This window comes from Chelmon rostratus, chromosome 12, assembly GCF_017976325.1.
Source record: "Chelmon rostratus isolate fCheRos1 chromosome 12, fCheRos1.pri, whole genome shotgun sequence".
Taxonomy (NCBI): domain Eukaryota; kingdom Metazoa; phylum Chordata; class Actinopteri; order Chaetodontiformes; family Chaetodontidae; genus Chelmon; species Chelmon rostratus.
In genome coordinates this window covers 22,436,838-22,454,587 of record NC_055669.1, presented here as the reverse complement: position 1 = coordinate 22,454,587, position 17,750 = coordinate 22,436,838, and the positions used below count along the sequence as shown (strand labels likewise).

At 41.7% G+C, this 17,750-nt stretch overlaps 2 protein-coding genes and 1 pseudogene across 2 annotated transcripts; all 3 read right to left on the bottom strand.

Moving 5' to 3' along the window:
* Positions 1 to 1,998: 1,998 nt before the first annotated feature.
* On the bottom strand, positions 1,999 to 7,898 carry LOC121615342 (acyl-coenzyme A thioesterase 5-like). Its single transcript, XM_041949663.1, has 4 exons — positions 7,864 to 7,898; positions 5,879 to 6,361; positions 5,496 to 5,683; positions 1,999 to 5,227 (listed from the first exon to the last, which is right to left on the bottom strand). Exons 2-4 carry the CDS (start codon positions 6,333 to 6,335, stop codon positions 4,619 to 4,621), a joined length of 1,254 nt encoding a protein of 417 aa, XP_041805597.1. The 5' UTR covers positions 6,336 to 6,361; positions 7,864 to 7,898; the 3' UTR covers positions 1,999 to 4,618.
* A 2,154-nt stretch (positions 7,899 to 10,052) lies between these two features.
* LOC121615575 (acyl-coenzyme A thioesterase 2, mitochondrial-like) lies at positions 10,053 to 11,914 on the bottom strand. Its single transcript, XM_041949955.1, has 3 exons — positions 11,458 to 11,914; positions 11,072 to 11,259; positions 10,053 to 10,661 (listed from the first exon to the last, which is right to left on the bottom strand). Exons 1-3 carry the CDS (start codon positions 11,912 to 11,914, stop codon positions 10,053 to 10,055), a joined length of 1,254 nt encoding a protein of 417 aa, XP_041805889.1.
* Positions 11,915 to 15,144: 3,230 nt separating this feature from the next.
* LOC121615569 lies at positions 15,145 to 17,377 on the bottom strand (annotated as a pseudogene).
* Between the last annotated feature and the right edge of the window lie 373 nt (positions 17,378 to 17,750).

Sequence of the window (17,750 nt, the reverse complement as noted above, 5' to 3'; positions counted from 1 at the left end):
CTTCCAGTGTTGCCCTCTAACATTGCCACCTCTCCATCATAGAGACCTGGAAGGAGGCCGGGCCACACAAACACAGAAGAGAAGAGCACCGCTCATGCAGAGAGGAGAGACAAATAGACGCTATTAATGACTTGAAGAAGTACACACACACTCAACTAACTGGTCAACCATTTGCATTCAATATATACATTTTAGTATATTGGTATATTTCATTGGTATATTTTTTATTGTTTATTGTTTATATGAATTTTAGTATATTTCAGCTGCTGTCAATACATTTCACTGGTTAATTTTATTCCATTGGTACATTATTGTTTGTTTATTGTTTAGTATATTTTTATTGTCTTAGTATATTTTCATTTCTGGTGTATTTTTAATTGCATTTACGAAAAATTTTACTGCATGTTGGTTTATTTTATTCTAGTATCTTAATTTTATTTTATAATATTTCTTATCTTTCTTATTATCTTGTTTCTAACATGGGGTTGCAATGACAATTTCATTGACATGTCATGCTCAATGACAATAAAGAAATCTTGAATCTTGAGTCTTGAAAGTTACCCATAAGACAAAGAGGAACCTTTGGCCTCAGTCAAAACAGTGAAGAGAAGAAAAAAATGAATGAAATGTTTTTTCTATCATCCTCTCAATAAATCACGAATGGATGCAGCTGCAGTATGAACAAAATTAATGTTCATATTGCAAGGGGACGGTTATTCCTGTGACACTCGGAGTATGATCGCCATCTAGTGGCCACAGTGTTGACAGACAGGCTCCTGAGAGAAAGCTCAGAGTAGAAGGGTAGAATGACATTACAAACACCAGGCTGGTTAAGGCTCTGTCCCCTCAAATGATGCACTCTTTAAATGGTTTTATCAACACTGATGGGCTAATTTCAATAAATATACCTCACAGAGTCTCCCTGGTGTCCGTAAAGTGCCTCTGTGCCCCAGCATGCTTCAGGCCCACTGAAGCATCTGCACCTTGAGACGTTGCATGTTGGACACTGTAAGCTTGTCCTGTGTACCTGCTTCTGTTCATGCTTTCTCATTACAGTTTTACATTTCAATATCTCCATTTAAGTCTTGCTTAGTTTGGTAAGTTTCCATTTTTAATTTTAATTTCCATTAAAATTAAAGATTTTACTTTTTCCACTTTGTACTTGTCAATTTCAATCTGTATTCTATGAGTGGAACAGAAAAACTTGCCATATTCCTATCAGTTTACAGTAGTAACCATGCATCCGGTTGTTATTAGTTGTAATCTTTCAATACATCAGATATTCAACCCTCAATCTAACAATAAATCATTTGCTCCATTACAAAGGATTCATATATACAATTACTGGCGGCGAAGATGTCGTGATTTACCTGTTCCTGTGTCTTTCATATCATGATATTTGTGTCTGTAACTTGGCTTTAGTCTGTGCAGCATCACAGCTGAGGTGAGTGCTGAAAAACTCCTAGATCTTCTTCCGCATGTGGACTTCAGCTGCTTTGTGTGGGATCTGGAATCACCTTGCAACAGGAGTGGTTTACCCACATTAAAGAAATGGCTCTGGCTCTATTGTAGATAAAAATAAATGAAACTGTGTACAGAATAATGAACAAATTTTTCTAACTAGGCACCCCCAGTGATGGTATGAAAAATGACACAGTGGCAGAAAGACAAGCCAACAAATGTGTCCCTCTCCCCAAGTCCCCAGAAAAAAAGCTATGACAGGCCTATGTTTCGATCCAAGTGTCGCCAACTGTGGACAGAAAAAAATCTTCATGGGACAGATGGGTTTCTGAATAAAAATACTAACAGGCATCTGAGTCTGATATGGCATAGACTTATTGCAGCGAACACAAAGCACAATAAATCGAGCTGTGAGCACCTAACCTTTTCCACTTCTTATGCACAGTTCTCTGGTCAGTTCCCACTTAAACTAAGATACTACTATGATGAATTTACATGAATTACCACACACAAATCCATATCTACCCATGATAACAGAGCTCATCTTTATGCCAGGCAAATCGACATCAGAGCTGCACAACCTGGTCATCAAGCTGACAAAAACAACTTAACTCAAATCAAACAACAATGAATTGAAGTCCTACTAAGAAAATTAAAAATGATCGACTGCAACATCGATGGCATTCAACAAACATGAATGTGAATTAATGTGGCTAAGAGCTGTTTTTTGCTACTGTAGATTAACACAGATAAAAAGATGTTTAACTCATAGTATAAGGCATCAGTCGTGGTGTTACGATAACTCTATAGTCCAAAAACATACAATGAGCGGTCACTGCAGAGAGGTTCAAGGACTTACGATGCACAATGATTTGGATCAATTCAAAAGCGGAAGCTGCTCCTACTTTGTCTGAAGAGGTGGGGGCGTATTAGTCCAGACAATGCCATCTCCTGCTATGACTTTGGTGACAGTTTTCCATAGAGAGGTCAATACACAATGTCCCAGTTCTGCTAAGAGTAGCACAAGTAGCATTGCTAGTCCAGTCACCACCCTCCTTCTGTACTAAGCTCTGGAGTCCTTGTGTGTCTCCTCAGGCTCAGGCAGAAAACTTTCGATGTGAAGCATAGACGGGAAGTGTGTTTTTGTATTGTAACAGTCTTGACTATAAAGACTCCCATCTGCGCAGGTGGATAACGTTAGGGAGTTCCAGTACTGCCAAGGCCCAGCTTCTGTGTCAGGTCAAATCTCACAAACCCTCACAGTTTAATGGAGGATATGCACCAAGATCACCATTTGGCTTGATACCATAGGTGTATTACTAATAGTATGTCACATGACAAACTTGATATTTCCTTCTTTTAATATCATTGCACCAACAACAGCCATTGCCAGGGGGTCTCACTTTTCCATTTTATGATTAATTTAAAAGTATCCCAACTGAATCAGAAATATAATTTTGTTTTAATACTGAGGAGTTTAATCACACTGTTTCATTCCACCTGCCAAATCATTCTAAGACACTGTGGCACCTTTTAAATCTATATGTCCCAAACCTAAACCCAAACCACGGTTAATTGGCGCTACTCATGCTGTCAGATGTGAGCCAGTATAACTCATAATTAATCAAAATTATTGGTGATGAAACATTCATCTTCTACGACAGATGCTGTCACACCCTCACCTTTTTTTAAGAGATCTGTGAGACTGCTCGACCAAACAATTAAAAAATTCAAAAATTGTACACAGCAGCACAGCAATGTAGGGAAGATTGCTAAATTTCACAAGCGCTCTGAGCTTTTAGTCAAATAAATACACAAACAAATGTACAAAATGTCATTAAGAAAACATACTTAGACCTGTTTTCATTATTAAACAGAAAAATACAGCCATTCACCTTCTGAATTCCAGTTTCCCTCTCTTCTATCCAACTATTATGAGCTTAACTACCTTGTTCACACATTATCATGATATAAATCAAATTTGACAGAAACAAAACTCACCACGATGTCTTTCCAGTGGGATAACAGTCACAAACTCTGGTTTGGTTCTGCAAGTTAGATATGAAAATATTCTGGCTTGAGACAGGTTTTTTCCATGCTGGCCATGACCGACCTTCCTCTCGCTGCACCTCCTGGTTTTCGGCCGGAGTCAGAGTCCTGGTTGGAACCGCTGTAAATGACCTCGGCACTGTTTTCCCTGTCATTAAACTGGTCTCGGTCGGTCTCAGAAGCTGTGTTTGCTACTGATCCGGCTGTGTTCACTGGGAGGTTGCTGACTTATGTTGCCCATTTTGTAAGCACCAACAAACTCCTTGGTGCTACAAGCTCGCAATCATGGCAGACTCCAGTCAGCTAATAGGGCCACTAGCTGCACGGCTGACTAAGCTAAGTAACTAACAGCATCCAGAAGCTACAGCCACAGACAGCTACAGCAAACAGTATAGAGAGCAGCAGTTAACAGTTACTCTAGTGATATGCTGCATCCCATTTGTTTGCAGTGACTTTCGGTGACCATTTCTTACACATTGTACCTTAAAAGGTGGTGTTCTGGAGTGGTTTAGATCAGAAGTTTTTATATCAGCTAGGGTATATCTGTATCCTTCTGAGCACCTTTCCCTTGTGGAGTTCCTCAGGGATCTATTCTTGGAGCAATCCTTTTTTTCCCTTTATATGCTCCCCTTTGGGTCCATTTCCAGACGTTATGGACAGCAAAGGTTGTATAGCATGACATTTTTTAAACCTTAATGAGATAAAAAGGGTAGTCCTGGTATTGGAACCGAGTGGGGACTGTTATAAGCCTGGTTTCAATGAATCTCTCCAACCTTTTACAACAAAATGTACCGACAAGGTCACTCAGGTCAGGTCCTTGTCCCAAGTTCAAGGCCGAAGCACAGTCACACCAGCCCCCAAACTCTGGAACAAGCTGTCTCTGCATGTGGGCGAACCCTTACAATGCCTGTTTTAACTGTTAAATGTGCTTTATAAATAAACGTGGATTGAAATGGATTGGATAGTAAGATCAGGTTGTGATGGGTCCTAAATTTCAACATGATACAATGAACAATCAAACATCAAAACTGAAAAACATTCAGCTTCAAAAATAATTATCTTTGGTTAACTGCCATTGGTTGTTACTTTCTGGTCAACCTACTTGTATCTATAACTTGGCTTTAGTCTGTGTGGCATCGCAGCTCAGGTGAGTTCTGAAGAACTCCTGGATCTTCTTCCACAGGTGGACTTCAGCTGCTGCATGAGCCTTGGGCTCACCTCCCCACACCACTGGAAAGCTGAAGAGTCCATGTACAGCCGAGGGGCAGTGTGGCCCGTAGGGTGGCTCCAGTAAGTGTCCAGCTCTTGGGTAATACACACTCTCAAAGTTCTCCTTCCCATGACGCTTCAATCTCTCCGTCATCTCATCTGCATAACCTTTGCTGTCCCAGTTCAGGTCGTCCTCTGAAGCCACAAAGAGGAAACGTCCTTCTGCTTGTTCAACGGGGACCAGGCTGCCCTTGTTCTCCTCTGCCAGGGGATCTTTAACACCATACTTGATAATGGTAGCTCCTGACTCAGTGGGAATCGCCTTGTCGAAGTCAAACATTAACGGTGAAAGGATTTGGCGTTTCTTATAGTAGAGGGGGAGGGCAACATTGGCGCTGCAGCCGTTGATCCACACTACAGCCTCAACACCTGGCACAAAAGCAGCAAGTGAGAGCGCAATATCTGCTCCCTTTGATCGTGCTATTACACCAACTCCTTTACTGCCCACCTGTGAAAAAACATGAAATCAGAGCTGATAAAATCTGTAGAAACACACAGGGCTGAGGAACTGGGCTGTGAAGGAGAGTCAGCAAACTGGATGAAATGTGGAGGTCTCCTCAAGCATGGAGGCTCAAGGAACTCACAAAAGAAAGACTTCATGTGTTGTCACATATTTGTGTGACCTTGAGGTTCACAAGTTGTTTCTGCTGTGTTCACAAAATGAGTAAAAATGAAAGGTTTGTAACTTTGTGCTGCTGTGTTTCAAAGTAACTCACCTGAGGTTGTCGTTGTAAGAAATCCTTTGCTTCTTCAAAGTGGTCCAGATGCATCTCTGTGATGTTGTCAGGCTTACCACCGAGGGCCGCCATAGCTAGAACCACAAAGCCCTTGTTGGCCAGCAGACAGGCTCTTTTCTCTGACATAAAGGTGCACAGATCCAGCACAGCAGGAAATGGACCGTCTCCTGGAGCATCAACAATGTCAACAGTAGATCATATAAAAATCACAGAGCAACTCTGAGCAAGGAAGGGACAGAAACCTTTACCTTGTTGCTGGGTATGACACATTTTTTTTATGTTGTGATTGGTTGTTCAGTTTCATCACTAGGATCAACTTTTTGTACAAGAAAGCTTTCAGAACACTTGATGGAACCACCTACCTGGGGGAGTAAACAGGACTCCCTGAAAATTCCCCTCTTTGACGGGGACTCGTCTGACTCCATCACCCATCAGAACCCTTTCATTGGTCGCCTCTGCCAGCATCCTGCCCTCACCTTCCTCCTCGTGCACAGAGAACTTCACCACATGTGGCTGCAGTGCTTTATTCTTGTTTAAGTACCTGTGCGGGGTGTCTGCCCTCATCGACCACAGCAGACCGGTAGGTTCAACTCCAACATAGCTCCCACCAAGTGAGGGGTGTCTGTCCAGGTCGATCTCCCCGCTCCCATCGGCCCTGTAGGTGGCCGAGGAGCTGAACACCACCCCCTTCTCGTCAGTCGATCTGGCTCTCATGGTGACCGCCTGTCTCGACCTCAGCCCGGCCACCTTCACCTGAACGGGCTCATCAAACAAGCATCTGTCGCTCGGCAGCAGACTCATTCTCACTTGGGAGGACATCTCTTCTCAAACTGAGGACCCTTTGACTGGAACAAAGTAAACAGGACAGTCACCTTTTTCAGCTAATGTGACACAGAAGACACTAAATCTACCAGCGTCAGTCCTCACACTGTAGTGCAACTGATACAGAGCTTCACTATTCACTATTACTTCCTGACTTAGACTCTACATATGCAGGAAGAGGGCAAGATCCATTGCCACAGACCCAGCCATCCGGGCCACAGACTGTTGTACAGCTTTCCTGATGGAAGGAACATCTGCACCACCACCAACAGACTGAGGGACAGCTTCTTCCCCAGAGCTGTCAGAGCTATCACCCCCAGCAGCCCCTCACTGGAGTGAGAGACTGTGAGCACAATGAGCCACTGTACACTGCACTTTGTCCACCTGCACCTGCACCTTCTGTGTACTTAACAAAGTACACACATGTTTACCTAAATTGTCAGCTGCATTTCAGTATTTACATTTTAGTATATTCTCAGCTGTTCTTGGTATATTTTATTGTCTTAGCATATTTTTATTGTCTTAGTATATCTTTATTTCTGCTATATTTTATTGCATTTCCGCATATTTTTACTGCATGTTAGTTCATTTTATTCCATTATCTTTATCTTATTTTATTTTATTATCTTTCTTATCCTTTTTATTATCTTTGTTTCGAGGATCGAGGAAATGACGATTAAGAGAAATGAGATGCAGCCAGTGTCTTCATAATCTAAAATAGACCAACGAGGATCAGTGATGGGAGTGTACTTTGTTCAAGCTCCACACTAGGAGTAGTTAGAATTAGTATAACTGTGTGTGGTTTTGGTTTATGATTGACATTAATAATCAGCTCAAACTGTTAATACAGCATAAATGTTGTCAAAATGTCATAAAAAGAGAACAGAGATTCTTCAGCCTCAAAAAAAAACTCCCTTTTCACTGTTAAAATTGAGCCTACTGCTCTTGTATGCCCTACATGTAAAGACCTGCAGTACCAAATTTCGTTCAAAATTTGGCAATTTAATCTAAACTTCATGAGTAAGCAAAAACATAGCCTACAGTTTCACATGGCAATGAAATATGATTAATCGTAGGTCGTTCTGGTAAGTTCGGCATTGAGGAGTCACCAGATAAACTATGTCAATAAAGCTGAAAAAACAAAACAAAACAAACAAAAAAACAGCTCATTCTGGGTAAAAGGTCATCAATGTGAAAGGGGGGCAAACTGGTCACAGGTCAAATTTCCGACGTTAAACGTTGTTTCAGCTGCAACAGGAGTTTACTATTTAGCTTGTTCCAGTTAAAATGTAACATTGTGTCAATGCTCAAAGACGTTTTACAGAGGCAGGAAAGCTGAAACTGAAGCTTGACCACAGGACACAAAGTGCGACGTCACAACTGTTCTGTGATTTAATCACAACCAGAATCACCTTTTAGTGAGTCTGATAAATGTCGAACTGTACACTGGGTACTGAGACTGATAAGATGTATAAAAAATATTAGTTTATGAATGAATTAATAAATGCTTAACAGTGTTGCCAACCTGCGATGTGAACTTCGTGCCGTCCTGGTTTGAAAACCGTTGACAACATCCGTTGGTGTTATTGAATGAAGCTCTGTGGAGTTTGACACTCTGGCCTGCAGAGGGCGCTCATCAGTCTGTCTGTGTTTCACACTTTCAGTGGATTTTACACAGCTGAGACCTGAAGACTCAAATCACGGTGGAAAGTAACAAATATGGTACTTCAGCACAATTTTGAGGTCCTTGAACTTGATTATTGTCATTATGTGCTACTTTATATGGAGTTATTGTACTTTTTGTGCTACAGCAACAGTTACTTTAAGGAAGACTCTTTTACATTCAAACTGTACGACTGGCTCATAAAATATGAAGCACTGTTAATGAGTAAACTTCCCAATAGTGATATAAAGAAGCTAAATTTGGCTCCACTTCAACCTGATACAACAATATAAATCTTACACGTTAATGCTTCTACAATTTGAATCCAATGATATAATAATATAACACTCTGCAAGGGGCCACCATGTAAACTGAGTATTATCACATTTTATTCTTCAAGTATATTTTGTTGCCAATATATCTGCAATTAAACATTTGAATGCATGACTTTAGCTTGGGATGGGGTATTTTTAAGTTGTGGAATTGCTACTTTTACTTCAGCAAAGGATATGAATACTTCCTCCATCACTGCATAACATGTATTGTAGATTGTTGGTATCAGGTTTGGACTGATTTGATTTTTAAACTTGCACTGTGCTGCACCACTATTGTTGGTTTATCTTAGATTCACTGAAGTGTGCAGGATTTTAAGGAAGGATGAGAATAACAAATTTCTGGCATTCCTATGGTCAACATGACTGCAACAGAAAAGTAAAGGGAACAAGTTTCATGTCATCTATTTATTAAGAACAACACATATTGACCAACACTCCTCAGCCAGCTGGATAATTTTAAACTCAAATTTACAGACGTAAGACAAGACGCCACAAGGACAGCAACAGCAACAAAATATGCAATTAAAAAGTCCTTGTCAAATCATGGCTGCATAGTTGTCTTTTAAGCCTTCTTGTTATAATATGGATTGGCACACATGAGGTAAATTGCACCATGTGGCTGTCAAAACATGAAGAACGCAACAGAAAAGTAAAGGGTAAAATGTTACGTGTCATTAATTTATTTATAAGCATTAACCAACACTGTGGCCTCAACATGTGGCAGGTAAAAAGCCACTGGAAGAGCAAGATCTCTACACTTTACTGCACTCCCACCAAAAAGAAGAAACTGACACAACTCAGATTCTCTCGTGTCGATCAACATGAATTACACTTCACTGACTGCATGTATACAAGATCATTCACCCTCAACGGAACTGGAACTGGATTGTTTTTAGCCTCAGGATGTGTTGTGAACGTGGTCCCTGGTATTGTGAATGATTTTCCATCACATCATTCGCAAGTGATTCAAAGCTACTTTCCTCAAACATCTCCTCCTGTGTTGCCCACCTGTACAGTTGCACATCAACCACTACAGTGGGTGCGAGTGCATCATCCCTTACACCACCACTCACTGGTCAACCATTGTAAGTGCAGCACAAATGTCTGAAAACCAAGAAGGCCAACAGAAGGCCAGGAATGCTGAGCAGCTCAGGAATACCTTGCCAATCCTTCTTTAATAGGAGACCTTTGCAGGTAAATAAAATTTGGCAACGTCAAGTAACAACTAAAGACTAATACAATTGTTGACATTTTGTTGAAATTGTTATAATTATTATGTGAAACTTTTAACCCTGATTTAGTAAGTGTTCGTCGTGTTGCTTGTAGCTATTACTTTAAGTCTAAATCCCCATCGATTTAAAACAACAGCTAATATTATACTATTTACACCATTATCCGAATCAGCTCCAACTGATTAATTTTTTTCATTTTCCATCCTTGTGAACAAAAACTTTTTGAACTGGATAAAAACTCTGTGTGGTTTCATGGTATATCCCATTGACCAAACGTAAACGATGCAAAACATCAGCATCTGCTTTTACTATTGCACTTGCTATGCAGAAAATCACTTCCTGTCCTCCATCTGCAGTTCACACCACAACAAAAGGGTGACATGATGTCATATGCAAACAACCTATTGCAAAACATTCAGCTTCATGTATGATTATCTTTGGTTAACTGCCATTGGTTGTTACTTTCCTGTCAACCTACTTGTATCTATATCTTGGCTTCAGTCTGTGTGGCATCGCAGCTCAGGTGAGTTCTGAAGAACTCCTGGATCTTCTTCCACAGGTGGACTTCAGCTGCTGCATGAGCCTTGGGCTCACCTCCCCACAACACTGGAAAGCTGAAGAGTCCATGCGCACACGAGGAGCAGTGCGACCCGTATGGTGGCTCCAGTAAGTGTCCAGCTCTTGGGTAATACACACTCTCAAAGTTCTCCTTCCCATGACGCTTCAGTCTCTCCATTATCTCGTTTGCGTAACGTTTGCTGTCCCAGATCAGGTCATCCTCTGAAGCCACAAAGAGGAAACGTCCTTCTGCTCGTTCAATGGGGACCAGGCTGCCTTTGTTCTCCTCTGCCAGGGGATCTTTAACACCATACTTGCAAATAGCAGCTCCTGACTCAGTGGGAATCACCTTGTCAAAGTTGAACAGTAGCGGTGAAAGGATTTGACGTTTCTTATAGTAGAGGGGGAGGGCAAGATTGGCGCAGCAGCCGTTGATCCACACTATGGCGTCAACACCTGGCACAAAAGCAGCAAGTGAGAGCGCAACATCTGCTCCCTTTGATCGTGATATTACACCAACTCCTTTACTGCCCACCTGTGAAAAAACATGAAAACTAGAGCTGATAAAATCTGTAAGATGGAGTTCTCCTCATAACACAATTAATTCATGACACAGTTCCAACAGAATCAGCTTTATTGGCCAAGAATGTGTGCACATGCAAGTAATTAAACATTCAACAACACTAAAGGTACTCGCACAGAAAGGAAGACACAGCTCAACGAGGATGAAAAAGAAAAAAAATAAAAGACTGAACAGTAAGTCATGTAAAAAGGTAAACAATAAACAATATATACAAAGAACTTTACAATGTGCAGGGAGTCAGGTGACGGTGAGCTATTAATGTACATGAATAAGAACCAAAGCAGTACTGGCTTCCCACCAAATGTCTCAAAACAAAAGGTCTGTACCTTTGTGCTGCCGTGTTTCAAAGTTCAACCACTCACCTGAGGTTGTCGTTGTAAGAAATTCTTTGCTTCTTCAAAGCGGTCCAGATGTATCTCTTTGACGTTGTCAGGCTGATCAGTGTACACCCCCACAGCCAGAACCACAAAGCCCTTGTTGGCCAGCAGACAGGCTCTTTTCTCTGTCATTAAGGTGCCCAGATCCAACACAGCAGGAAATGGACCGTCTCCTGGAGTATCGACATACGAGTCAATGTCAACAGTAGATCATATAAAAATCACAGAGCAACTCTGAGCAAGGAAGGGACAGAAACCTTTACCTTGTTGCTGGATATGACACATTCTTTTAAAAGTTGTGATTGGTTGTTCAGTGTCATCACTAGGATCAACTCATTGCACTAGAATGAATACTTGATTGAACCACTGACCTGGGGGAGTAAACAGGACTCCCTGAATGTTTCCCTCTTTGACTGGGACCCGTCTGACTCCATCGCCCATCAGAACCCTCTCATTGGTCGCCTCTGCCAGAATCCTGCCCTCACCTTCATCCTCGTGCACAGAGAACTTCACCACATGTGGCTGCAGTGCTTTATTCCTGTGTAAGAACTTGTGAGGAATGTGTGACCTCATCGACCACAGCAGACCTGTGGGTTCAACTCCAACATAGCTCCCACCGAGTGAGGGGTGTCTGTCCAGGTCGATCTCCCCGCTCCCATCGGCCCTGTAGGTGGCCGAGGAGCTGAACACCACCCCCTTCTCGTCAGTCGATCTGGCTCTCATGGTGACCGCCTGTCTCGACCTCAGCCCGGCCACCTTCACCTGAACGGGCTCATCAAACAAGCATCTGGCGCTCGGCAGCAGCCTCAGTCTCACCTGGGAGGACATCTCTTCTCAAACTGAGGACCCTTTGACTGGAACAAAGTAAACAGGACAGTCACCTTTTTCAGCCAATGTGACACAGAAGACACTAAATCTACCAGCGTCAGTCCTCACACTGTAGTGCAGGCATGGGCAAACTACGGCCCGAGGGCCAAATGCAGCCCGTCACAAATTTTAATCCGGGCTGCTGAACTTGAAGAAATTATATTAATAAACCTTGTTAATGTTTTATTTCCCCTGCAATTCTGGCTTTTTCCAAATAGATGGCGCACTCTAGATACATTGAGCTTTGTTGAGGTGCGGCGTATTACTCCACGTTTGCGCTTTACTCTTCGATGCTCAGCCCCTCTGTAAAGATGAGCGCAGCTAAGAAAAGAAAAGTGGACAGAGAATGTCCAGTTTTTAATAAGGAGTGGACAACTAAATATTTTTTTACCGAACACCGATCAGCTGCTGTATGCCTGATATGCCAAGAGACTGTGGCGGTGTTTAAAGACGATGATACAGCAAGAGAACTGACTCCAGACTTTGATGCGCTGGATAAAAAGGCAGACCAACAACACTGTTCCCACTGAAATTAAAAGTACGTTTCTCCGTTGTGTTATGTAAAAAATGCATTTGAAAATAATTTCTTCAATAAGCCTGACATGTTACATGTCCTGTCTGTTAAGGGATGCACATATGTGGTGCTCAGGTGCACGTACGTTCTCAAAACCAAGTGCGCAAATGCAACGCGATCAAATATAACGCGCTCCACGTACAGACGCGTTGTCACTGTTCCGTCCTCGCGCTGCTCGTTGTTATGGCATTAGGGATGATCGAATAGAAGGAGAGGACAAGTAGACCTGCATCTCCTACCGTTTTTTAAATAAAGGCAGTCAGGAGGAGACTGAGTCATTTCAATAAAAAGCTCATTTCTGTGGGACTTCAAAGACAGATATTTAGTTGTAATGCTTTTGTTCATTTTCAATTGAAATTAAAGCACATGTTTTCTACATATCTCATGATACTTTATTTTCTCGTATGAGGTGGATTACCAAAACACTTCATCCATCTGCTCCTGGTCTGGCCCCCAAGTCAAATTTTAGAACACTTTGTGGCCCACAAGTGAAAAAGTTTGCCCACCCCTGCTGTAGCGCATCTGATACAGAGCTTCACTATTTGAAGCATTTTGTTTCATACATCCTCCCAGCAGAGGAACAACCATGTCAGTGTGTTAGGAAAGAGGGAAATGAAACAAAATGCTGTAAATTAACTAAATTGAAAAAATCTAAAAACTCATCACCAAATATTGACAACAAAAACATAAATTAAAAATAAAAATAATAGTCGTAGTGTTGTGCTGATACAGACTCCACTGTGTTTCCTTATGTTTTCCCATCCTTGTGCTCCTGTCTGTCTCTCCCTCTGTGTGTCTCTGTGACTGTCTGAATGGAGACAGGTGTTACCAGTGCAGGCTCGTTGCTCGTGTCTAACGGACTTTGTCATCAATACACAAAGGGGGAAATGTGGGAAATATTTTAACCTCTTCATTCTCATTCATATACACATGATCAAGCTTCATCTTCTTCTCTTTTTAATATATTTTATTGTCATGAACATCAGAAAAAAATAAAAAAGCAGGCTATTCTCGGCAAAAGGTCATCAATGTATAAGGGGGGCAAACTGGTCACAGGTCAAATTTCTGATGTTAAACTTTGTTTCAGCTTCTTCACGCAGTGGAGGTCACCATTTAGCTTGTTCCAGTTAAAATGTGACATTGTGACAATGCTCAAAGACATTTTACAGAGGCAGGGACGCTGAAACTGAAGCTTGACCACAGGACACAAAGTGCGACGTCACACCTGTTCTGTGATCTAATCAAAACCAGAATCACCTTTTGGTGAGTCTGATAAATGTCTAACTGTACACTGGGTACTGAGATTGATCAGATGTACAAAAAAATATTAGTTAATGAACGAATGAATAAATACATAATAGTGTTACCAACCTGTGACGTGAACCTCGTGCCGTCCTGGTCTGAAAACTGTTGAAAACATCAGCTGGTTTTATTGGATGAGGCTCTGTGCAGTTCGACGATTTGGCCTGCAGAGGGCGCTCATCAGTCTGTGTTTCACACTTTCAGTGGATTTTACACAGCTGAGACCAGAAGATTCAAATCATGGTGGAAAGTCACAAGTACAGTACTGAAGCACAATTTTAAGGTCCTTGAACTTGAGTACTTTCATTATGTGCTACTTTATATGGAATTATTGTATTTGTATGCTACAGCTACTTTAAAGGTATTTTTTTTACATTCAAACTGTACAACTGGCACATAAAATATGACGTACTGTTAATGAGTTAACTTCCTAATAGTGACATAAAGAAGTTAAACTTGGCTCCACTTCAACCTGATGCAACAACAAAATACAGCTTACATGTGAATGTTATATAATAATAATATGAATCCAACAATATAATAATATAACACTCTGCAAGGGGCCATAATGTAAACTGAGTATTATCACATTTTATACTTCAAGTATATTTAGCTCATAATATATCTGTACTTTTGAATGCATGATTTTTACTTGGGATGGAGGATTTTCAAGTTGTGGAATTGGTACTTTTACTTTAGTAAAGGATATGAATACTTCTTCCACCACTGCAAAAAATGTTGGTGGTGCCAGGTCTAGTATGATTTGATTGTCAAACTTGCACTGTGCTGCACCACAATTACTGGTTTATCTTTGAATCACTGAAGTGTGCAGAATTTGGAAGGAAGGATGAGAAGAACAAATGTTTGACATTCCTCTAGTCAACATGACCACAACAGAAAAGTAAAGAGAAAAAGTGTTACGTAATCTATTTATTTTATAAGAACAACACATCTTGACCAACATTTCTTTAGCCAGCTGGATAATTTTTAACTCAAATTTACAGACAAAAGACAAGACGCCACAAGGACAGCAACAGCAACAAAATATGCAATTAAAAAGTCCCTGTCAAATCATGGCTGTCTTTTAAGCCTTCTTGTTATAATATGGAATGGCACACATGAGGTAAACTGCACTGTGTGGCTGTCACTCCCACGAAACCTCCAACACTTTTTTTTAGACTTGACAAAGACATGATTTGTTACTGTAAAAACAAAGAAATCTGAAGTAATTTTCCATAATTCCTGAGCAGTCCGAACAAATACAGACAGAGATTTTAGCCGTTCTTCACTGTTGTTTGTACGACCGTAATCGTATCTATAACTTGGCTTTATTCTGTGTAGCATCGCAGCTCAGGTGAGTTCTGAAAAACTCTTGGATCTTCTTCCACATGTGGACTTCAGCTGCGGCGTGGGATCTGGGCTCACCCCCCCACAGGACTGGTTTACCCCCAATCCCATGCAAACTGGAGGGGCAGTAGGGTCCATAAGGTGGCTCCAGGTAATGCCCTGCTCCAGGGTAACACACACTCTCAAAGTTCTCCTTCCCATGCCGCTTCAGTCTCTCCACCATCACGTCCATGTAAGCCTTGCTGTCCCAGTTGAGGTCGTCCTCTGAGGCCACAAATAGGAAACGTCCCTTGGCTTGTTCAATGGGGATAAGGCTGCCCTTGTTCTCCTCTGTCAGTGGATTATACAATACATTTTTGGCAATGAAGGCCCCTGACTCAGTGGGAATAATCTTAGTAAAGTCAAACATTAAGGCAGGCAGGATTTGGCTCCTCTTGTAGTAGAGGGGGAGTGCTGTGTTGGAACAGCAGCCATTGATCCACACCGTGGCCCCAACACCTGGCAGGAAAGAAGCCACTGAAAGAGCAAGATCTCCACTTTTTGACAGTGATATCACACCAACTCTATTATTGCTGACCTGAAAAAACAAAGAAAATTACACAACACAGATTTTATCTGGTGTAGATGAACATGAATTGCTCTTCATCATATGTTTGTGTCTGTAAAAGGTCATTTTTGGACTGTTAATATTTTTGAGACATTCCACCCAGAAAAGCTGTACGATGCACAAAAACTGTTGGGTTTTACATTCACAGTTAGCAACTGTCATTTATGTGGCTGAACACACAAGAGAAGAGTGCCATCGATCTCGAGCAAGTCAAACTTAATCAACAGAAATCCTTTTAAAAGCCAATTCTGAGCCAAAACTAAACTTTCCAATATTTAAAAAAAGACTCAAATCTGTTCATTATAAACTCACCTGATCTTGTCTTCTCAAAAACTCTATTGCCTCCTCAAAATCCAGATGGACCTCTCTGATGTTCTTCGGCATGTCATCGTGGCCATACAGAGCAACAGTCAGAACCACAAATCCTCGACTGGCCAGCAGAGACGCCCTTTTCTCCGACAGACCTCCACCAAAAGTGTACAGATCCAACACAGCAGGGAAAGGTCCTCTTCCTGGATCCAAAGGCTCATTAAAAATAACTCTGCATTTCATATGTTTTTGAGCATTTGTTACTGAATGGTTCATGTATTCTTACACTTAATATGCCCGCTGCTTCTACTATTTCCTGTTTTATGTTCCTTCTATTTGTTTTTTATGTGAAGCACTTGTTGCATGTGATTTCTTCGTTGTAAAACACGTTGAGCTGCAAACATTGCAAATGAGGTGCTGCATAAAAAAGTTTATTATCATAATTATTGTTTTTATTATTCCCAAACACATTTAAGCACAGATCCCAGAGCCTGAGCATGCTCACTGAAGTCTGCCTGATGTGAAGCTTTCTTCTATTGATTAAAGCTGCAGAGTTGTATCAGAATGAACTACAGGCTTCATGGTTACTTTATTGAAAGAATACAGGAAATATGTCTGCCAATGGGATGATGTGTGTTTGGATGACAGTGATTTTCTGTGGTGTGAGATTTATCAGCCTGTGGATCAGCAAACTACTGATGAAGATGAATTAATTGTTCTCTTCAGAGGGTTGGTGACTGCTGACCATAAAATACTGTCAGCATCATCCTCTAAATTTACTGACTGAATGATTTAAAGCATGACAAAGAACAAAACCACCGACCTGGGGGAGTAAGCAGGACTCCCCGAATGTTCCCCTCTTTGACTGGGACCCGTCTGACTCCATCTCCCATCAGAACCCTCTCATTGGTCGCCTCTGCCAGCATCCTGCCCTCACCTCCCTCCTCATGCACAGAGAACTTCACCACGTGGGGGTTTACTGAATTGTTTTTTTTTTTTTAAACTTCTTGTGTGGTCTGTCTGCCCTCATCGACCACAGCAGACCCGTGGGTTCAACCCCAACATAGCTCCCACCGAGTGAGGGGTCTCTGTCCAGGTCGATCTCCCCGCTCTCATCGGCCCTGTAGGTGGCCGAGGAGCTGAACACCACCCCCTTCTCGTCAGTCGATCTGGCTCTCATGGTGACCGCCTGTCTCGACCTCAGCCCGGCCACCTTCACCTGAACGGGCTCATCAAACAAGCATCTGGCGCTCGGCAGCAGCCTCAGTCTCACCTGGGAGGACATCTCTTCTCAAACTGAGGACCCTTTGACTGGAACAAAGTAAACAGGACAGTCACCTTTTTCAGCCAATGTGACACAGAAGACACTAAATCTACCAGCGTCAGTCCTCATACTGTAGTGCATCTGATACAGAGCTTCACTATTTGAAGCATTTTGTTTCATTCATCCTCCCAGCAAAGTAACAAGTAATTCTGAATATGCATTGACAGTAGAATATAATTCAGTTTGCATCTGTCACAGCTCCGGCCTTGTTCCCCTGCGTTTCCTTATGTTTTCCTGTCCCTGGCCAGCGACACAGTGATGGGAGTGTGCTGTGTTCAAGCTCCATCCTAGGAGGAGTTTAGTTATATATATTTAGTTAGAGTTAGTATAACTT